Source organism: Vidua macroura, chromosome 3 (genome assembly GCF_024509145.1).
Source record: "Vidua macroura isolate BioBank_ID:100142 chromosome 3, ASM2450914v1, whole genome shotgun sequence".
NCBI lineage: Eukaryota > Metazoa > Chordata > Aves > Passeriformes > Viduidae > Vidua > Vidua macroura.
In genome coordinates this window covers 11,692,179-11,716,117 of record NC_071573.1, presented here as the reverse complement: position 1 = coordinate 11,716,117, position 23,939 = coordinate 11,692,179, and the positions used below count along the sequence as shown (strand labels likewise).

Genomic DNA, 23,939 nt, shown 5'->3' with positions numbered 1-23,939 from the left:
AGAACTATCATTAGAGTGGGTCTTGTTTTTTTTATTCTTCTATGATAAAAAGCCTTTATAATTTAATCACAGATAAAACTAGCCCACATATTTTATCAATACATTTTGTCCTCATGCATTCTGCCATGAAAATATTTGCTGCAACAGAAGACACCTATCAGTTTATACTTAGCTTCACAGAGTTTGTAGTCTGTGGACAAACATGTCACATGACATATTTTAAAAGTCCTTGCACATGTGTAAACTATTCTGAAAAGTCAAGCACAGTTATTAAATCCCTGTACCTATGTACAGTAATGAAAAAATAAATATGTGGTAATGTTTAAAAGCTCACACTTTTGCCTAGAGTCTGACAGTAAGCCCAGGCTGAAGCTCTGTCCCTAGTTTTACCAGATTTAAATCAGCATGCACCCCTCTTATCTCATTACTCATTCAGAATGGGAGATGTGGATCATTAAGCTGGGTACTAATTTGCTCCTAAACTGCACTCATTCATCATTAGCTGGCAGTGAGAGGTTGACCAAGTCAGTTGTGGAATTCTTCTGTGACCCTCCCATGGATTGTATATTTTCAGCATGAGCTAGTTAATAAATTCTCTAGAAGTTATTTTTAACAGTTTTAGTAGCCATCTTGTTAAGCAAGATGATTTCTGTGGCCAGGTTAGTCACAGAGGTGTCTCTGTCATATTCACAATTTATCTTCTGTACTCTGGATAGAGATGTTTGCTATTATCTTCTGTACTGTGCAAAAAGGGCATTTGTGTACTGTTCTTTATAAAAAGACATCTCTGATGGACTATTATGATAAATCACAACAGAATCTGGTATTGCAGAGAATGATGTATCTTCACTGGGGCAACACAGTGACAGTAAGATAATTTTGCAGTAACTTGTCCCTCAGATTATTTTTTAGAATGAAGATATTCTCAGTAATCATTTGGTGGATGAAGACCTACAAATGTCCATAGTATGAAACTTCACCCTCATGTGTTGTGCCAGCAAAGCTTTAATAATCTTAAATCAATTATAAATATTGTTTAATAAAATGTATGGGTATGAAAGCATTCCAACAGATTGGGAATTAAGGACATTTGCAAGGCATAAGCTGCCCAACATTTTAGTTAAGGAAACTTCTCTAATGGAAATTTTACAGACCATATTTTGCCTTTTCATAGACCTCTGGGGGTTTTGCCATCTTATAATAATTTATAAAAATATGAGCATAATACAAGTTAGAGACGGGAGCAACACAAGAAATCACTAATTTTATCCACAAAGCAAAATTATTTTTCTAGAAGATACATCAGATGCTTATCATCTTAATATTGTTGTATTTTTTGTTTAATAAATAAAATAAAACACATATTTTGGGGGCTTTTTCCCTAGAACTGTTCACCCTAAGAAAGAAAAAGACACATGTTTAGAAAAGTACATTGAAATGTATTAAGTCACTGAATTACCTGATTTTTCAGAGGCAAGTGAAACACTGTTTTTTCCAGGATCTAGAATAACTGCCAACCCTGCAGAGACTGATGGGAGGATGCTGGTACTGAGATCTATGCGAGTTAAACTCTCGGGTTCTCTTTTCAAGGCTTTTGGAACACCCCCAACACAGCTATCTTCTCTCTTCTCCTTGTTCTGACTGTTCTTCTCTGGACTTTGAACAATATGAACAATGCTCTGCTGGGCCAGGTCACAGTTCTGTAACACAAAACCAAAATTGTGATAAATAATTAATTGTGACATAATGGACAAAATCCCTCTATCTCCAATCTGTTATTTGTTAAATGGTCTCCATTTTGTGGAGAATTCCAGTGTGCAGTAATGGAGTTTAAAACAAAGTGACAAGTGTAAATTGCTGGAATTAGGATTACTTGCATTGCCAAAAGGGTCACAACACTTACAAGTGCTAAACATTTAACAAAGAAATAGTGGACCAGAGCCAACAGCTCTAAATAAGTCAGGTTTATTGGCACAAACTAAAAAAATCTCCAGAGGGAGCATTACTAAGTCAAGAACTAAGAATATTCAACACTTCAGAGGCACTTGTACAGATAATGCTGAAACAGACTCTTCATGTAGCAATTTAGGGTCAAACTTGATGATCACAGATAGTTCATGAACAAGCTACTCCAAAATATTTTTATCATCAGGAACAGGAAAGATGATGCTACTGATAAAGAGTGATAGTATTTCTTCTCTGTAATGTAATTTTTAGTCTAAATCTGGTTTTAGATGTAGACTCAGTATGAGTCTTTCCAAAAAATACATTTAACTGTTGACGACCTTAGATTGAGAGAAAGCCTGTGGAAGATCTCACGACTGTTGTGGTCTTTCATGATTAAACAAAAGAGCTGCTAGCCATTTTAGCCCAAAATTAGCCCAAAATTAAGCTTCTCCTTTTCAGTCCTCAACAGAGGTGATGCTTAGACAGTCTTTCCAGATCTTGTGTCTTAGAAAATAGGAGGGTAAATAAGGATCTCATGAAAGGTTTATACATGATAAATCAGGATGTCTTTCACAACTTGTTCAGCATTTTAACAATACAGAACGGAAAAACAAAATATTATGTCAGAAATAGAAATTACAGATATTTTGGAAGACCTATCATTAACAAAGGTCTTTCAAGAAAGACTTGTATGGATCTTTCCACAACACAACTTGCAAGAAAAATTGTTCTTTATTTGGTGATATCTTCTGGAGACCCAATTCTTCAGCATCATGAACAAACATAAGCATCAGCCTGTACAGAAAGTGGGTAGTCTGTCAAAAAAAAAAAAAATTCTAACTCTCTGTAGCATCATTAGGACAGCCATCTCTGCTGTGAAATGTCAAGGCAGACTGTTGAATCCATTTGGGAGAAACAGAAAGAGTTCTGATGCATTTGTCTCTGTATCTACACAATATTTAAAAATTGTCATTTGTATATGCAACTACTACATGCACTTTAATTGCAAAATATTCCTTTACAGATATTTTAGTGCTCTTTATATTGTCATTCTCCCATGCTCTCTTCTACTACTTCTGTTCTGGTCTCTTTTATGTTGAGTGGTTTTCCCTCATTCTCTTACATTATTTCTCAGTACTTCTCCCTCCACACTTTATTTTTATGCAATGTAATTTAAAGGACAAAAATCTGGCTTTTGTTTTGTTTTAATTGAATTTTCAATAACACACTCTCTCCTTAGTGAAGCAGTAATCAGCCAGCAGATATTTGTTAGAGCAAGGACATTGCAGTCTTAATATTCAGTCAAAGCAACTATTAGATTTCAAACTTAAAAGATCATGTTGACATTAAAGGTCTCTCCTTTTTTTTCTTTTTTTAACATCTTGTTGCCCATAGCATTTTAACAAGATCCATTTAAATAGCTCAATCATTTCATTCATTAACACAATATACAAAACCAGTCTGTCACTCCAAAACTTCTTCCACTAAGCATACTGTGCAGCATTAAAGAATTTAATAATCGAAAAGAAATTAACAATGAAATTAATAGCTAGGCAAATGAGGAGCTCAAAACCAATTTGCCCAGTTACAGTGAGAGTTTAAAAAGAGAAATAGGTATTTATGTAAAAACTCACAACCTTGGAAACCCCTAATAAACTGTCAATCAGTCATAGTCTTTTAATGATCACCTCTTCTGGCGGTTTTGCTTGCTTATGCAGACAATGTTCTGCCTTTCATTTTTTTCTCAATATTTACTGTCCTTCTCAGTAGGTTGTATTTGTTTTTTTAAAGCTTGCATCAATACCTGGTTCAGCTGACTGACTGATGCTGTGCCACAATCACACTGAGGGAATATGAGAGTACATATGAGTACATATGAGAGAATAAAAGGGATGGAAAGAGCTACTTAAGCAAAATAAAATTCCCCTTTCCCTTAATAAAATTATAAAAGGACAGGCGAACATGATGTATCTTAGCTTTCTTCCATCTCTTTATCTAAAACAAAAACAAGCTTTGACAGATTGAACATCACTACTGATGATGACAGTGTAGATAATGGTCTCAGGAAAGCTTAATTAGCAGATCTCAGGATGACTTTCAAAGAGCAGGTAGGAGAAAGAAACAACATCCTTTGATATTTACCCCGTGTAGATTTCATATGGAAGCCACTGAGCAATAAGAAACACGGAATCCTAAAGCATCAGTTTTGCAATGTTTTTCTGAGTACATTTGAATTGAATTTGGCTTGTTTTTAAAGGAGGAAGGTAATCCTCAACCTTTGTAAGAAAAGTGATAAAATAGTACAAGAAGAAAATAAAAAGAGTAGTGATGATACATTAGTTGTGGAGGGATCTGGATGGGAATATAACCAAGCATTTCCCAGAATATGGGTGATAAATGCTTTATAGCAGATTACATTTCATGGACAATAGATGGGCTAAGTCTGCAGCTTCTTCTTTGAGAAAAGAGGTAGAATTCTAACTGTTTCTGTGGGAGTTTAGGTTGTGCCTTAGGTTACTATTGTAAGATACAATTATTTATGTCAATGTCACTTTTGTTTCCTTCATGTATTTGTTTTATGCCTCAGGAAACATGCTTTTGAGTATATCTATTATTAATGATTCTAGAGATATGTCTTGTCTTATCTGTTGATTCAAATTAATGCCTGTGTGCCATATTCCAATGGGAAAAACTTCAAGTGTATAAAAAGATTGTGAAGTATCTTCTTTCAGTAGAGCAAAGGGAACTGAGACAATAAAAAAACTATGAAACTCAGTAATAAGGACTGGTTCTTTACAGAAAATGGGTTTTGGCCAACTTGGGAAAATTAATTCATAGCTGAGAAAATTAAAACCTTTTTTTCATTCAAGCCTTTTACCTATTTTTTTCTGAATTCTCAAGCAGAATTTCACAAGGCTGAATCAGCACATCCTGAATGAAAAACATCCTTTGTTGGTGAGAGCAGTGGGCTGACTAGAAGGTCAGCTGGGAAGACTGAAATAAATTATGAAAAGGGAAAAGATGACTGTGTTTAAGTTACTCTGAAATCCTCTTAGATTCTAGGGAGATCTCCCTGCAGCCTTTCAGTACTTGAAGAAGACTTAGAAAAAGGAGGGATTTTTTACATGGGCAGATAGTGACAGGTCAATGGGGAACAGTTTTAAACAAAAATATTAGATGTCAGGAAGAAATTCTTCACTGAAAGAGTGGTGAAGCATTGGAATAGGTTGCCCAGAGAAGCTGGGGATGCTCCATCCCTGGAAGTGTTCAAGGCCAGGCTGTCTGGGGCCACCTGATCTAATGGGCGGCATCCCTGTCCACAGTGAGGGGATGGGAACTACATAATTTTTATTGTCCCTTCCAATCCAAACCATTCTGTGGTTCTGACAGGTTTCTGTTTGATATCTTCTTCACAACATATTTTGATAGCAATACAAATACTGAAAGGAATTTTCTCAGTCTAACAAATGTAAAGACCACTAGAGAAGTCATATTTTCTGAAGTGCAATACACTTCATTTTTAAATTTATTACATTTATTTAAAGTTTTATTTAAAGAAACATTAATGCAGAAAATAGTTTGAATCTGAAGCTTTGTATGTGAACATAAAAAAGCTTGTGGTGTTTTGTCTTGAAGAGGAATTTGATAAATTTCTGTTTCCTGCTAACCATGAGTTGGAAGTTTTAAGGTGTTGAGGTTTTTTGTTATTGCATATCAATCACAAAGAAAAATTCTTTACACTCCACTACCTATGATTGAATTTGAAATTTCATCTTTTATGCTACCTGGAGAGTCACACCTTTACCCATGAAACCTTGGGGCCTATTGTGGATACGGTAACAGTGGAATTGTTGAATTGCTGCCTATTTAGATCAAGTAGATAATAGACTGCCTGATGCCATTCCCTAAGAGAGTCACATAAGGCCAATGCTCAAGAAAAGGTATTTTCTAAGAATGATCGACAAGACCCAAAAAGTTTGCTTTCCAGTTTTGTTGTGGGTTTTTTTTTTTTTTCCTTAAAAATAGCACAACACATCTCTTCAAACCAATGGGACCCCATGTAAAAGTGTAGAGGACATACTGATTTTATTGAGAAAATATTTTTTCAAGGATAATGTAGAGAGACACTAAAGATGACCTTCAGAAACAGACAAAAAAGTGTATGAAGTTCCCAGAAGAGAGAAAAAAAAAGCTCAGCAAGCCTTTCTCAACTGTTGCTGTAACCCTTTCACAAGGACAGGGCCCAGGTCTCAAAAGCAGCAGAAACAGAAAGGAAATCAATTGGAAGAGGAACACTGTTTCATCCCCTGATCACAGTGAATGCAAAAAAAAAAAAAAAAGCAAGAAAAAAGCAACACCATGATAATACACTTAATTACACAGGAAGCTAAAACTGTTATATTAATGGATTTGAGGGTAGAGATTACCTAAAATAAAATATACAGATATAGCAATAATATTCTGTTGAGCTATGTAAGTTTAAGAAATTGGAAGCAAGATTTACAAGAAAACTTAAAATCTTTTATTTGATCAGCTAATATAGAAAGAAAAATCAGCTTCTGGGCTCAGAGAATTTATGCAGGTCATTGCAAGGGGAAACCTGAAGGGAAAATTAAACACTGTTAAAATAATGAAGCAAATCAGCACTCTGATCTGATATCCGCATCCAATTGTGTGGATACTGACTGCTTAGTGGCAGAGAACTAAATATTGCTCCACATGGGGCAAGGGAAAAAAGCCAGTGCACCACCAGGCCTAAATTACATGGACCACTTAGCGGTTAAATTTCAGCAATCAGGAACTACTTGCTCTTTTATGATGCTATGGAATACATTTCTATTTGATTTCAGTTCACCTTTTCAACATTTCCAGAGTTATACACTACTGTTCTAGTTTAGCATTCAGAATATTGTGGGTGCTAAGCAACATCTAGAAGGAAAAATAGATATATTATTGAAAGCACCACACTTTCAAATAAATGTGATTAAAGGGCAGAAAACCCTTCACTTAGCAGAACTCTTCACTTAGCAGAAGAGTTAACTCAGACACATTCAAATTTAGATTTTATTATTTTTTAGCAAAGAGAACAGTTGATGTTGAACATGAGGAAATAAGTATATACTGTGGGATTTACTACAGTCCCTTCAGCCAGTGAACTCTCTGCGTAGCAAGAAGCCCTGAGTAGCATTTACAAAAATAAAATTCCCTGATTTACAGTCAAAGACGATAGTTCATATATTACAAAGGTTCTGCTCTGTATGATACTCCTTAAAGAAAGTAAAAGTCTTAGGATTTTATACTGTCTAGTCCCTTAATGAGTTAATAATTTGCTGGAAATGGAAATGTATTCAACTAAGTCAGAATTCCCCCTCTTCCTTCACTTACAAATCACTTTATGTTTCATTTCCATCTTTTTAACATTATAACACAAAAATTTAATGCTAATTTCTAGCTCAGTGGAGGGAACGCAGAGTTAATGCTCAGTTAGGAACGCTGCAGGGTTATTACTTTTTGTACACAATCTAAGACCTTAGCAATGCTATATATGTATTTCTAAATGGCATTACTAATAAAGTGACACCATTAATATGATAACTTTTCTTGAATGTAGATCTTTTAGCATGAATTCCTGAAAGATATATGAACTCTTCTAACAAATAAAAATGTTTTATTGGCAGCACATGTGACAGTTTGCAACATTAAAATACCTGCTTAGATTATTGTTATTCCCTTCAAAACACTGCATAATGATCTACAAAAGACACAGAAGGCAGCCAAACTTTGTGATATTATGTTTACAAAGCTATTAATATCTCCAGGTGGCATTGAGAACATATCATGCGATAAAAAATGGAAGAGAAATAGTCAACACTAGATTCATATAAAACTTTTCTCAGTAAATGAACAACTTTTCCCTTCTTGTAATTTTTTGTGCACAAAGAAAAACCTATAAACACGCCATTTATTATAATGCCTGTATAGAAAGCAATAGAGCAATGAGAAGCTTATAATACTACATTAAAAATGAATACAATTAAGTTCTCATGACCATTTGCTTTCCTCCTGAACACAGTTGAGTGCACCTCGTTATTATTCTATCTTCCACACTGAACTACCTGATAGCATTTATACTCTCTAAACATGTTATCTCCAGTTGTAAACATAAAAAAAGAAAGCTTATTATTTATAAGGTATGGATTGCATTTTCCATTGCTCTAATTTCTTCTCAAGCCACACTGAAACAGAACAAGTAACAAGTGTATTCTGTAAAATGCTTGAATGAATAACATTTAGGCACATTTTGGTCTGGGTTAAAAGGTAATAAAAGGTACTGTGCTCCAAAAAGGTCTCATAAGGAAGCATTGTTCACAGTCTGCAGAGTGCAGCTTGGCCTCAGGACTGTGGACTATATGTTGTTTGACTAACATAAGATCTATTTTTTATTTCCTTTTTTTCCATAAATTCTTGTTTGAGAAGGTTTATCTCAGCAAGGCAGACACTGCCAATCTGCTTACACTTTTGTGTCTTCACTTAAGGCATACATTAAGTATTAGTGAGTATGTGAGGAACAGGCATAAAAGTGGCCTCACACTGACACCTAATAAGTGTCAGGACATTACTGAGACATTAATTCTATTTGAAAAACTGGAGAGTCACTTACTACCAGAACTCTGAAAATATTTTAAAGACTTCAATAGCCTCTCATGCTGATGGGGCACTTTGGTGGCAGCTAGAGCATTGCAGAAATGAATTTGGAAAATTCTCTTCTCCAAAGATCTCTGAAATAATTCCTATGTGTTGTAAATACTCCACTGTAGAAAGCAAATTTTTCCTGTGAATTTATTGTCTAGAGAATAAAAAGTTTAATAGCTATAAATATTTATTTCAATTACTTCAACTAGTTACTCACAGATGCCTTCTTCATGCTTTATGGCCAGCACCTGGTATACATCCCAACCAAGGAACACTTTGGTCTTCTACTTGTCCCAGTTCATGCATCTAAATATCAGTTTGAGCAGCTGCTATGAGAACAGCTGTAAATAAAGCCTAGTGAGCACCCTATGTGGCCCTACTTGGTAACTTAACTTCCTAGTATAAACATGGACAAGATACCAAATATTTTCCAGAGCTTTCCCTGATTTTACTTGAAGACTTGCTTTTAAAGTAGCAGTTTCTGTGACAGGTGAAAGTGGTCTTAGATTTGATTTTTGGGCTATGCCTACCAAAATATCCCAGCAGGCTAATGCTGGAAAATCTATGCAGTGCAATATTGTGCAGCATAGCTACATATCCAACTGGACTTCACTTTAGGACCAATTTGCCAGACATATAGTTAGGTACATTACAAAAGACACAGTTTATAGATTCTTCCCAATCCCTAATGGGGCCTCTGTACCATATCAGAAAGCACTCTTACAATAAATTAATCCCTGTGCCCAGTACACATGGGCATAGTTTGTTGCCTCATTTATTCCCACCCCTTATGAAATCATACCTAATTTTAAAAGGGAGAATGCTCATGTTGTGGTTTGACCTGGCAGGCAGATAAACATCCCACAGCCACTCCCTCATTTCTTGGCACTCACCCTACCCCTCAATGAATGGGAGGGTGGGGGGGTGGGATTGGGAAAAAAAGTAAAACTTGTGAGTTGAGATAGTTTACTAGGACAGAAAAGAAAGGGGAAAACTCCCAATAATAATAAAACAAGTGATACACAATACAATTGCTCACCACTCACCAATGGATGCAGCTCTATTCCTGAGCAGCAGCCCTTGGCCACCTTTCCCCCTTGTTTATATACTGGTGAATAAAAGAGGCCATATCGTGTGGAATTTCCCTCTGGTCAGCTGGGTCAGCTTTTGTGGCTGTGTCTCCTCACAACTACTTCTGCCCCTGCTGCCTGCTTACTGCTGGGGTGGGGTGAGGAGCTGAAAAGCCCTTTACACTGTGTAAACATTGATTAGCAAGAACTAAAATGTCAGCATGTTAACAACGTTATTCTCATCCTAAATCTAAAACACAGCACTGTACCAGCTACTGGGAAGAAAATTAACACTATCCCTGCCAAAATCATAATTACACACTAATACAAGCAAGGTGAATGCTATGAAGATATAATAGAAATAATTAAAATTTGATATTCAAATGAAAAGAGCATTTCTATACTTCTAAGTAACCGGTGCAATTTTTTCAAAAAACATCTAGCATAAATGGAAAATGTGACAATAAATGAATCTAAACTGATTCTGCTAAATAACCAACATATATATATTAAACATAGCATAATAAAAGGGAGGTGAGAACACCTTGTTGAGTCACAGATGAAAGATGTTTTTGAACATCACAACAAGAGACTTATGACCCATTAAAAAGATTACGAAAAAAACTGCTTCAAGAGTGTATTTTTACCCATACCTGGGAAAAAATGGTCAATTTTCCCCTGAGGCAATTCAATTCTAATACAGAATTCTTCAATAATATATCATCAAGCTCTGATAGAGAGGTTGAGTATTCAGATTTAGTCAGAAAACCATAGATTATTAAGACTAACACGTTCCTGAAAATTATTTTGAAGCTTTTTGTATCATGGCATTCTCTTGCATAAAATCAGTTTACAACATGTCATATGCTTTTCATAGGCATGTCACATGTAAGTCCAAACTCTACGCTAAAAAATCTGGAATATTAGGACTTTTCCATGTGGATGAGAAATTCTTTAATTTTGAATCAGATCAAGATATAGATTGAGAAAACACATGCAGGAAGAATGTCTATGAGCATTCATGGAGAAGGAAAAAGTGCTGTAAAATTGAGAAGTGCCAAGGTTTCAAAAATTTTAAGCTTTACTGAGATTAAGATTTCTCCAAGCCTGTCAAGCTTGTCTGAGTAAACAAGCAAGCAAGCAACTTAATTTGCACTACTAAGTACTGCAGACCAAAAGAAGTAAGCTCTCCACAGCAAAATGGTTTGTGTCAAGGACCTTACATACACACTATAAAGTTTGGGAATGCTTGGGGATGTTTTGAGTTTAGTCTACCTCTAGTCTTTGCTCTCTTTTGCAACTTTAATAAGTAAAGTTCTGAAATTCATCTCCCTGTTTCGTTTCAGTCGTCTACTTTATTTGCTCTGAGGATGCTCCACAATGCAAGCCAAAACACGGCAAACAGGGATGATCGGGAGATCTAGTTCAAAAGTTGACTCCTCTTCCAAACTAAGACACTAGTCCAGACACACATTCATTTTCTGATTCTGAACTCTCATCAAGGGCATTAGCAGACACATTTCAGATGATCTGACAGGGGGGTATTACTGCTGATTAAAGGTAATAGCTTTATTAAAACAGCCACAACTGCTGTCTAATTCCATACTTTTGTGCTGGATTTGCTGGAAGATACATTTACCTACGTTTACAGAGAGTAAAGGAAATACATAAAGTACCATAAAGTCCTCTCTTCAAAACTAAACCACTTTTGTTTAAAAGATCAGTTGACCATTTTTTTCCTACATCATGGAGACTCAACAGGTTTACAATTGTTAACTTTCTGCTGGTGTATCAGGTAAAACCACCAGAGAGATTTCCCCAGAGAATCAGACCTGGTTTGCTTGGCTAGCTCCACTAGAAATCAATTTTAAAAATCTATTATTTAAAAAACAAATGCCTTGTTAACAGTTGTGCCAAGAAAGCATATAAACTCCTGTGAACTTTCCTTAGCAATGGGAATTAAGCTTTGTAAGCCTGGATTTGTAAATCATCTCTGTCTTAAAGATGAACAAGCTGTACAGTACAGACACATTTTAAAGCCAGAAAACAGGTTATTCAGCCTTAGAATAAAGGGCAGAAAAAAACCCAAGACAAAGCCAATGACTGTCACACTTCAGTAAGAGAAATCAGAGAGATTACCAGCACAGCTTCTAGCTCTATGTGACAGGGTTTATCATGGGATACAGCAAACATTGTCCCTTGTAGCACACTTTTTATCAGACTGGATGTGTGCTCCAATGGGCAAGATGCACCCCTTACCCTCAGAGCACCTCTTAGCATTAATTATGGTTTCATGGTCTGAGAACATTTTCTGACTTCAGCCAGGGACCAGCTTTAACAGTCCTGGAATTCTCACTTTACTGAGAAGCAAAAGGTGATGCTCCTCTTATTCCTGCAAGGATCAACATTCAATTTGTAATACAGATGCTACAAATTCATCTTCCTAAAACTCTTTGATCTTGTCCAGTCTCAACTTATGTCCCTCTTAAAAAGGGACTAAAAACATTCATGCCAATGACAAAACACTGTCACGTTTCTTTTTTTTTTTTAATTTTGTTTTCATCCTCATTGCCTTGAGTGAGAAAAGCTCTGAAATTAATTCAATGACAGCATGTGTGTCTTTACAAGTACACAGTTTAGAGTGATCTGGAGCTTATATTTGCATGCTTTTATCAACGTCCACTTAAATGATGCTAAACTTTGATGGCTGCAATTAACAGGATAGAAAGCTGAAACCTTACAAGTATAGCATAAATTGTCTTTACTTCAAATAAGCTGCCACTGGAATTGAAAGCACAAAAGATGCAGAGGAAACAGTGATGGGCTGCTCTGAGTGGATATGGAGGGCCACAGATCTGGGAGCTTCCCTGTTTCCCTTCCAAGTGAAGGAATTTTCCTTATTCAAGGCTGGTATATTTCTCTAAGCTAAACACAAAGGAAAGCACCTAGAAATGTGCAAATTTAAATATATTATTTCTTTTTCTATCTCTAAAATGTTTAGAAATGTGTATTTTTTAAATTTAAGTAGGGTTCTGAAATTGATTTTACTTGGGTTCTAGTCACAGTTCTTCAGAGCATCCAGGGCTTTCCTGCTTTTAGGTAAATTTCAACCAGAAAGAATTCCTTTACTTTTACTTCTTTCACTTGTCTTGTAACTGAGAAGGGGAGGGAGCAACACATTGGGTGAAAGTTTGCAATGTTATCTGCAAATAATTAGGATCCATGCTCAGTTTTTGGATGCTGGTTGTCATAAGGCACTGCCAGTTCAATAATGTTTTCTTGATATGGAAGGATGGGGATTTCACACAAAATAAGCAGGATGAGAGATTCCTCTCCTGGGCTCAAGCTTCATGTCTTCAGATTTTAGCACTATTTTAGTTGCTTCTGGAGATGCAGCACCCAAGCTTTGTATTCAAGTTCCAGCAATCACCCAGGAATGCAAGCTGCCTCAGGGCACTCGTTGTTGCTATTTACCACCTTTTAAGATACAGCCACAAGGCACTCATAAAAATTGTGGAATTTTGCACCATAAAGCTTCATGTATAAAAGCTGTAAGTCCTGAAAAATCATACAGGTTATACTGCAGGAGTTTAGTGTTCTCAAAGACAAAAATGCTACACTTGTAAGTCTGTGCTGTCATTTTCTGACAGCAATGACAAATGACAACTTCCCACTTAACAAGGGCACAAAAAGAAACAAAGAAGAAATTAACAAAAACTATATTTTCCAAATCACATACTTAATCCTTAAACATCTGCCATTCCGTGTTTGTATTAATCATAATTCATCAGTATTTCAGGAGCTGTGGTGCCACAGAGACCTTGTGGGATGAGCAATCCTCTGCCACCTCTGGCACCCAGTACCCAGGTGTGCAGAACAAAAAGGCAGCAAGCAGACTCAGCTTGGCTTAGGACAAACACTTATGCAGGCAGCACTTATACACCCACGAAGACAAAATGATGCATTTCACAACTAAAAGCTGTCTTGTCATTATTTAAAAAAAAAGCTAATTTTAGTCTGTGCTCCACAAGCTGCACAAATCAGTGAGTGATAAAGATGAAAACATAGTTATACATATTTAAGTTACAGTTGAAGGTTTTTCTAAATGAATGTATGCAAATGTTTGAAGCCCCGGGGCAGCTCTTTCTTTTACTCAGGACATTCACTTAGTTTTCCGAGCTAATATTTAATCTAGTATTCAGTAAAACATCATTAATTACTTTCATAAATTCCTAACATCCTGTGAGATGTCTTTTCCCTCTGAGCTGCAAAACAGAATCTTCAAATGCCTTCTTCAATGAAGTGCAACAATTTTCACTCTACAGTCCTTTTAATTGTAAGAAAATATAATTTTTAATTTTCATCTTACTGCTTAATGGTGATCTTTGTAGTTTTAAAGAACACAAATATTATATTTTGGTAGGAAGAATTTTGGGGCAGCAAGGAATAGGAGGATTTCAACACAAAGCTCAGCTAAAGAACTGGTGTGGTCTAGAAGAGCAATTTGATAACAAGGAATAGTAATAGGTACAGTGAACGACTCAAAAGGGTCTCTATCTCACCCACCACCAGTTTCTTTAAGGGAATTTATAAGAAACTGCAGAAGGCAGTTACAGCAAAATCTTATACCTAAATTTACTGTTAGCACCCCTTAATTTCCTAGTTTTTCTAGCTATTTTTATTATTTGTACACAGATACATGGTTTTAGAACACAAATGGAAAAATTTGAGGAAATCCACTGCCTTAATCCCAATGGGGCTGTCAACACAGTAGCTGTATCGATATTTGTGCTCAAACTGCAGCACTCTAACTCCCACATCACACACCTAAAACAGATGAATGAAAATTTCTAATATCTAGTCACTTTACAGCCATTATTTTAGATATGCTTATCATGTCATTTACTGATTTTCTCTCTCACATCGGCAGTTCAAGTGTTTTCAAGTATTTCAAGTATCCTCTTCTAGAAAAGTTTTCTCTGGTACTAGCAATTGTATGTGACTCACAATCCTTTCCACAGATGCTCTTCTGACCTGACCTCAAGCATTTGATTATTGTAGCAGCCCTGCAATGTGCCAGGAAAAATAAGAAAAAGAAAACCCCGCTAAGAAGTGTGGCAGCATCTGCACAGCTAGTGTCTAGACTGAACTGTAATACAGTGTGGGGCAGTTTTAATGGATGATGCTCCTCTGCTTCATGGAACTACTTTCTTTCCCTGCTCTTGCATTTTGTATTTATATTCCTATTTTGTATTTAAATTAGAGATAAAATCAAGTCCCACAAGAAACAAGAATATTGCAGAATACCTGCAAAAATATTTTTTTTTAATTGATTTAAACCCTCGAGGTCTATTTAATGGATTTTTAAAACAAACAACAAAAAAAAAAAAAAAAAAATCACCAAACAAAAAAACTAAATAGGGCAGACTGCCGTGGCAGCAGTCAATGTAATTTAACCCAAATCCATAGAAGAGGATTGATCTTACTGAGCTTATCTCTAATATGGTTTACAAATACTGACTCCTAGTGCGTTAACTTAGGCCCTCTTTGCTCTGAAAAATATTTTTATACCTACTTTCAGACCAGATGGGCACCCAAGTATTTTATAAAAGATGACAGAAAAAATACATTATATAAAGCTGTGAAGAGGCAAACTAATATCAAAAACAGAAAAAGAAGTAATGAATTTGCCTGAACCAATCTCTTATTTCATGACCTCATCATGCTGAAGCTGCCTATTTCAGAACAAGTGATAAATATTAAAATGAAATTTTTTTTGCGTGTCTTATCAAAAGCCTCCAATATCAATTGTTTTCACAAATGTTTTCCCCTGCAAGCAGTGAATGCCTCTTCATCAATCTTTTATCAAAAGTAATCTTGTTCTGATTTCAATCTTATCAGACAAAGTTTTCTCTCTCCTTTGTTGTTTTTTTTTTCCCTTTCTTGGCAGAAGGTACATGAATATCATTTTGCACATGACTGTGGCTGCATCTCCATCAATCAGGAAATAACAAGTAACTGTGAAGGATATACCATGGTCCTGCAGAGCTCCAAACAGTAGAAAAAATTGTGCCTGATAGTGACAAAGTAGGAAAGCAAATGTGCACATCTACATGAATATAGATGTGCAAATGTTCCTTCTTACAGGGCATTCTTGCATTTCCAAGTATTTCTAAACAAAGAAATGGTCTGCAGTGGGGAGCTGTGCAGGGAGAGGCCACAACCTGCCACATGCCAGTCACAGCTGAGCCCAGACACCTTTGGACTGGGTGACAAAACACATAGAGTGATGAACCTGCAGCCAGGCAGGTGAGCTGGCAGCACCCCAGCTCCAACCTACTTACGAAATACCTGCAGGCATCAGGGTGAAGAAGATGCACACAGAGACCGTGACTGAGGGACAGATGGAGATGTGCTGCTGCTCCAAGTGCTGTGGAGGCAACACAGCCAGAGGCATTCTTGTCCCCATGCCAAAAGGGGTTTTTCTTAGGGAACTTCAGCCCACAGGGACAAGCTGCTGTGCCAGGGTGGGGAGAGCCCTGAGGGACTGCAGCCCATGGGCACCCCTCACTGTGCAGGAACACCTCTGAAGGACTGAAACTCACAGGTGAACCTTGTCAGCCAGGGACATAAAGAACAAAGGAAAAGCAGAAAGGAGCATCAGACAGAAACCATCATGTACTTTACTCCAATAATGTCCATCACCTGTGCTCCCATTACCTCACCAATGAGACTGTGAGGGACAGACCACAACCAGCAGTGAAAACAACAGGACCTCAGATTAGGAAGACAAGGTTTTTATTTATGTTTTCATTTTTGACTCAATGCCCAAATCAGTGTTCAGAAGATTTTGTTAACTGACAATAAATTAAATCTAGCAACGTTCCAAGTCCATAATGTTTGCCCCACAAGACTTGCTTGGTCTCCCTGAGCCCAAAATGCATCAAGAACTGTTCAGTCTGAAGGCTCATTTTAAACGCCACCTAGGATTGCAGGGGAAGAAAACATTCTGAGCAAATACAACATTTTCTGCTGCTAAAGCTGGACACCAACCAAGGTTTCATATATTTGAACAAGATCCTCAGTTTGTACAAATAAATGTCATTCCAAAAGTCTCACAGCACACTGAGGCCAATGTACAGTGACAGAGTTCCAGAACAGAGTAAGCTGCTGCAGCAACAAGAGGTTGAATATATAATGATTTCCATAGGAGAGACAAAGAGGCTGCTAAATTCCCATTTTTGACTCCTCAGAGGAAAAAAGCACAATAAACATAAATAAAACCACCTTAAGAGAAAAGGGCAAGAAGTTAAAAAATTAAATTTATGGGCAAATGACAGGAGCCTTGTGCTCCCCACATGAAGTGCTATGCATGTGTTTGCTTCATAAGCATGCATCAGGTTGTTCCTGCCACTCAGAGGAAGAATCTTGTCTTGAATACCCCAGACAGAGGAGAACTAAGGAGACAAAGAGCTTCATTTAGAAAAATCCATAAATGAAAATTATAGCTCTGTGTGCCTACTGCAGCAAAGCTGCTTGACCAGGTTCTCAGCTCCTGGGCTGCTAAGGAGAGAAGTTTCATGGCAGGAAAGTGTTCAGGTGAATCACAGGAGAATCAAGCCCAGTGCCAGGATCATCACAGATCCCCACCTTGTCATGATGCCTTCTCACACACAGATGAAGACAGGCAGGAGGACTCAACCATTAGGGACACAAACTGCTGGGTTTTAGGAACATGTTTTGACTTGATCCTACTTGGTACAAAAGTGGCAGGGTTGTAGTGTGTTAGGAGAATGCTGGAGACAAGCTGCTGACTTGTCAGTGCTGACTTTGGGGGTAAAAGATTCTGGGGTGGGGGGAGCTATATAGTCATGGCACACAGCAGGTGATGGAAGAATGATTATTCATCTTTAAATACTAAGGAAGTATCTGATAAAAATGCTAGGTATAACATAAGATAAAGGCTTTAATTTTTCATACAAAATTTTATATTTTATTTCTATGCATCTTCCTTGTCTTAAGGTGGAGGGAGTTGAGGGGCATGTGTTTGAGGATTAGAAAATCACCATCAGACAGGGAAGCAGATAGTGTATCTGTTAAAGCCAGCACTGTGTAAGAATTCTTTCTCATTATGCTGTTTATACATATCCCTAGTGTTTTGTTGGTCTTGCTTTTTTAACTGCTTTCATATCTGACATGATGCCTACAGGACAGATTGGCAGATTTGGTAAAGACCTTCCTTCTTACATGAGGTGTTAGTAACACAAAGGATGGGAAAAGTCTCTTTTAGAGAACACTTAAGTATGACAAATACAAACATTTAACATTTTCATCATGTTCCTGATGAAAAGAGGCAAATTTTTTCTAACTGGAGGCTGGAGAGAAAGTACATATGATGCTTTCTCATCTGGAAGTTAACAGTAGCTGTAAGGTTAAGGCTCAAGCTAAAGTTTTCCACCATTTACTCCTAAGACAAATCTCTCAAAATGTCTTTCTTTTTGATTTTTCTCCTCTAACGTGGCTTCAATAGCAGATTTTGCAACTAATAATAAAGGTCTTGAAGATGGGAGCCATGAAAGTAAATATACTAATCTTTTAAGAAACTAATAACTTTGTGTCATTATGAAGAGAAGATTAGTCACTAAAACACTATTCAATTTTTCTGCTGACAGTAAGTAAAAGAAAACTAATTTCATATTATATTTCACTTCACATTAAGAATTTAGAAGATGCATATTTATAATGATTCTTAAATTACTGCGAGATACAAAATTGCAAAGCCTTGTTCCTAAGAAGACTTTAGTGTTTTAAACTAGTACTGGAAAGATAGTGCCTAATTTTATACAAAACAGACAGAATGGTAGAGCCTACTGTTATTATCTTGAGGTTTGTATATGAGAATTGTCATGGTAAATATGCTTTGCAATATTGAAAGGCATGATGACATCTTTTTCTAAGGAAGAAAATTTGCTAAAATCCTGTAATTTTGGAATGTTAATGTATGGATATGCAGAGGACAGCAATTGTACTCTGGTGAAGAACACTTCAGCAAATTTTTGTCATGCTTTGTTTCAGCTCAATTATTTCAAACAATCTTGAGATACCAGCTTACATCTGTAAGCTTACATATAAAGTCCTTAGAATATACACACAAATGTGCTTCATAATATGTGGCATAAATATAATTTTCAATAATAATTACTGAACCAGGGAAGAAACTAAAAATGAAGATTCCCATTACCTGCTGTGAAAATGTAATAAACAAATTCCTATTAGACATTAATTTACATTTGTTTTGAGGGGTTTTGTTTGTTTGTTTGTTTGTTTGTTTTTTCCACAGGGATGAGGTACAAAACATACAGAAGCATTTAAGGAAAATGTCCTGTAGGCTGAGAATTTAATTGTGGCAGTTCCTCAACATCAGCCATTACTTTGCTCTGGTTTACATTTTTCATAATAGAATGCTACATTTTAAGTATCTGCAATCCTATTTTTTTATCCAGCAGAATTCTGCGTAAGGGTCAATGTTCAGGGAAAAATCTCAGCTTAAAGAATTCAGATCCTTGTAAGAATGAGACTAAAGAAAATGCAATGTTCTTACCTCCTTAGAAATACTTTTGATGATAATGAACTTGGTGGTGATGGTACAAAAGGTCAGTAACTGGAACAGGATATTGGACTATGAATGTGAGAAATGGGCTCAGAGCTTAATGATACATGAAGTTCAATAAACAAGTTGTCAGACAAGGACAACGGGGTTTTAAGAAAATGCCTGGGCAAATGGCCACAGGGAGAAATTCCACAAGTAGACAGGGACTAGACACCAAATGAGACAAAAAGGGAGACTGATGCCAAAGTCAGACTGAAAAAGAAATGTGAGAAATAGTCATGATCAAAGAAAATAAAAAAGTCAAAGGCCACAAGAGTACATTTCTCTCTCTAAACCACAATGGAACCTGGAAGCTACAATCTCTGTTAGAAAATATAAATGAAACTAGATGGCAAAGTGCTTCCCAAGTACTTCACTTCCTCCCTGAGTTTGACAAGGGATGATTGTAACATAGTGCAACATTGGTTACCCTGTTATTTGACATGGCAAAGGTCTGTGGGATGTATTGGGATATATAAGTGATTTCAAATCTGTTACTGATTTCCATTTTTTTTTTCCATTTTCAGGTCCAGTAAGGGCTTTAATTATTGACTCAATAAATTACATAATTAATTTTTCCCCTACAGGATCACTGCTTCATTCAGTAACAGAACCATCTGCAAGACTGTAATGGAAGCTCTTTTTCAAAAGATGAAATAAATATCTTTTGCTTTCACAAATAGAAGGGGATTGAGCAAACAAGTGTAAGAAATCCCAAAGTGCTCTTTAAAAAGATTAAAGAATGTATCCTTAAAAAGTTGTGTTTTGGTAAGCAAGTTAACTTATGTTTCAGATGTATTATTTACTTGGTTGTCTCAATTTTCTGTATATTTTTCTTAAAGCATAAACACTGTGCAAAAAAAAAAAAATCTTGGAAGTAAAATTTTTGTGAAAAAAGTTGGAAAAAAATTGAGAGCCTACCTTTATAGAATCCTGACTATTCTGTTAAAAACTGGAGTCTGGCTGTGTCATTAAAGGTTATGTCATAAACCATGTGGAACACTTGTAAGAAGATATGAAAATCTATTTTTCCTCTAATCCATACCAGGTTATAGTATATTATTCTGTTCTTCTTTTTTTTTTTTTTTTTTTTTTTTTTTTTTTTTTTTTTTTTTTCCCAAGACAAATGCATCTTGGCAGAAATTATGTCTTCTTTTCTTTTTGCATTACTTGGCTGTCCCTTAATGAGAACAGACAGGCTAGGGTGTTTTTAAACTTGTATGAAGGACAGCAAAAGCCAGCTTATATAGGGGAATGGCTATGATGAACACATTCCTGTTTGTGTTTAAAAGTGATTCCTTTTTGTGTTTAAAAGTGATAATTGAAGTGGCAATTTCAAGTTCATCTGTTTTACTCAGAGGTATGAAAAAATAGATAATTTGAAATATTTTACCAGACATAAGAAAAAGTTGGAATTTGCTGCGTCGTAATAATCTGAGATATATTATTCATGCTATTCTATTTGCTAGGTGGTCATATTTAGAAGGATGTTCCTTTTACAGGGCCTCAGCTGTTACCAAACTGGTATGGAATTGGACACAAATGAACGGACAAATTGTCATTACCACAGACTTCATTAGCAGCTAAGATGGTCATATGTCCATATATCCAGAGTAAACAAAAGAGACAAGATGCAGTTGGCTCAATCCATCATGGGAAAATGCAAAATGTTACAAAATTAAAATCTGGTTCTGAACTATCTGAATTCATCTCAGAACAAAGTCTAAATAGTCAAATAACAGCACTTTGTGTTATAATGGCTGGGTGTCTTAATATTTTATGTCAAGTGTCTGTTAGTTTTCTAATTGTGACACCATGCTCCACAATGTGAAACTCATGCATTTTGTATGACTTTCCCCAAACTTACGGGGTAAACTATAATCAGTTAATAAATAGTAAATAAACAAAACTAATTTTGAAGATTAAAGGGTGCGAGGCCTCCTGGTTTGGGCTTTTGTTTTTTTTTAATAACAATCTAGCTCTTGTGATGAAGCCTAATATATGATAATATAGTTCAGAAAATACAAAAGTCTGGTAAATCCCAGAGCTACTGGACACTGCTTAGAAAGTTAATATGAGAGCTTGGGGAATACACAAGAGCTTGGGGAATTTATGCAAACACTCTCTGGGTTGGAGAAGAGAACTGAAAGGAGAATACAGGGGAGAACATGGCAGAATTTCAGAATATTCTGTGGGAGAATGTCAGTTTTATTGTGTCTGCCCTTGGAAGCCATAAGGGACATTCTGAATCATAGCTGGGCACAAGTCCTCCCTCTAGCCCAAACGCTACCATATCCACAGCATGTGAATGCATCCTTGTGTTGAGGACACAGGACCAGCCCAGGGATGAGCAGACGTGTTCAGATCCTGCCTGCACACACATTGTGTGGCAATGCCCAAGGGCAGCTGTGGTCACCACACAGACGTGCAGCACCATCAATGACATTTGCTTTTACAGTAACATCAGATGGCCTGGCCATTGTCCCTTACAGGCATCTCTGCAGAGTCTGTAGTCATCTGAGAACAAAGACCTAAGTACCTCTTGGTGCTGAACACTGTGTTCTGTAAGCAGCAGACCAGATTTAGCCACCCTATATCCACTCCTCTACCAACACACCTGGTCATTTTCCAGGTATTATGATCCAATCTGGGGACACAAAAGTTGGGTCTGCTGCCAAATGTTTGCAGACACTAATTCCTGCTGTTCCAGCCCTCCTCTACACAGGGTTTTTTCCTGTGACTTGTCTAAGGCAAGTATTAGTTCAGATTGGAAACAGGACACTTCAGCATAAGGGATGTTTTCATATCTTGGTTTATCAAAATTGCACTTAGCAACATTTTTTCTTTTCTGTTCTCCCTGACACAAGTTATTGTTTCTCTATATCAAGGGCATACTCAGCAAGACTATGTTATTTTCATATTTTAAAATGTAATACTCTTTATAGAGAGATCTAATAAAAAGAGAGTTCTTAGCTCAAGATGTGACTTCTTTCAACTAAAGTAAAAAAAAAAAAAAAAAAACAAAACAATAAATTAATCCTAAAGTTGCAATAGCAATTTTCAGCAATAACAGAGTAGTACATGGCTGACATGACATACAGAGGGAGGGAGAAGGACAAAACATGCCTGAAAAACACTTAAGAGAGGGATTTTCATTATAATCTAAGCTGGTAAAAAATGTGGGAAGGCATTTCCATGGGCTGACTTATCTTTTAGATATTATCATGAAGACCTGTTGAAGTTTTTAGTTATTTGAGTGAGCGGTTAGCTAAACTTTAAACACAAGGACAGTAGATTTTTGTCCCAGCAAAGAAAGATGCAATTGGATAAACATGTATTTCTGTATGCTTCAGATTTTTTTTAAATAGCTTTGCTGTCTTCCTGTTCACACAATTCTGTTTACTGACTTAAAAGTATTACACAGAGAATACAAAACCTAAGCAGGGAAAAGTAATTCTGGGTCACTTTTTTACTTGGAAGGAAAGTGATAGCATTGAAGAAATTATTCAGTTCAATAGTCAGTTTTGGTGCCCATTTTTGGCAGTACTTGAATCCAAGGAACAGATTTGTTGAGAAAACAATATATATTTTTTCAATTAGTAAGGTTTAAAGAGTTATGAATGCTAGAGCATAAAGGAAAAGAAAATGGAATATTAAGAAATAGTAATGAACATTCAAGAAATCATAAACAGATGTTACAAATAGTTGATACAGATGTTAAAAACCAGGAAAACTCACAAAGATCAATGAGCAGTTTAATAAGAAAATGCAGTAAGAGATAAGAAAGAAAAGATTTATAAGCATGTAGTAGTGTAAATAGGAAATGAGGGGACAAAGTAGAAAGAAGTGTGACTATATGGAAATCCAGAAAGTCCAAAGGTGCTGTGCTAAAAATCACTACTTTGTAAGGTCACGACATAGCCTTTTATTATTTGAGGGTCTCTGATGTAACAAGCTGCCAAAAGATTTTAATTATGCCACAGAGACAGAGGGCAGAAGGCAAGTGCCAGCAGATGCTCAGGCTGAGCCGTGTGCAGGGTGGCTGCACCCAGGTTCCTGCCCTGACACATCGGCACCCTGGGTCTGCGTGAGTTCTCACCAACTGACCCTGGGCGACACCGACTCCTGTACAAAGAGCACAGATCTACCCAGTCCCACACTTATGTAAACATAAAAATTCTTCTTCTCTTTGGAAATGGCATTCCCATTCTTCTTTAATTCATAGAAGAATGGCTCACCTGCTTCCCATATCTTCTTTTCACTGATGAAGATCTGAATTTTGCCTTCTTTCTTCATTCCTGTAGCTATAATATATAGCATCACCTAAAATTTACATAGCTTGCTGACCTTTACAGAGTTTTTTCAGCATGGATCTGTATTTTAGGCACCCTGAATTTTGCTGATATTCATACCTAAAAGTCTGTGCAAGTGTAGCACTAGTCAAGTTGTCATCTCCATCTGAATTTGTCTCTCTATTTTTTTGAGAAAGCAAAACACTTCCTTCTTAGTTAGTGTTCTTTAGTTTTCCTTGTGCTAAAGAACATGTTCTTCTGCTCTACATGTTCCAGTACAGGATCCAC

The 23,939-nt window shown here is 36.4% G+C and overlaps 1 protein-coding gene across 1 annotated transcript in view; it reads right to left on the bottom strand.

Moving 5' to 3' along the window:
- PRKN (parkin RBR E3 ubiquitin protein ligase) overlaps positions 1-23,939 on the bottom strand; it is a 673,918-nt gene that overhangs the window by 462,014 nt on the left and 187,965 nt on the right. The window contains exon 3 of the mRNA XM_053972975.1: positions 1,460-1,700. Within this exon, the coding sequence (XP_053828950.1) occupies positions 1,460-1,700 (241 nt within the window). The remainder of the gene's footprint in view (positions 1-1,459; positions 1,701-23,939) is intronic.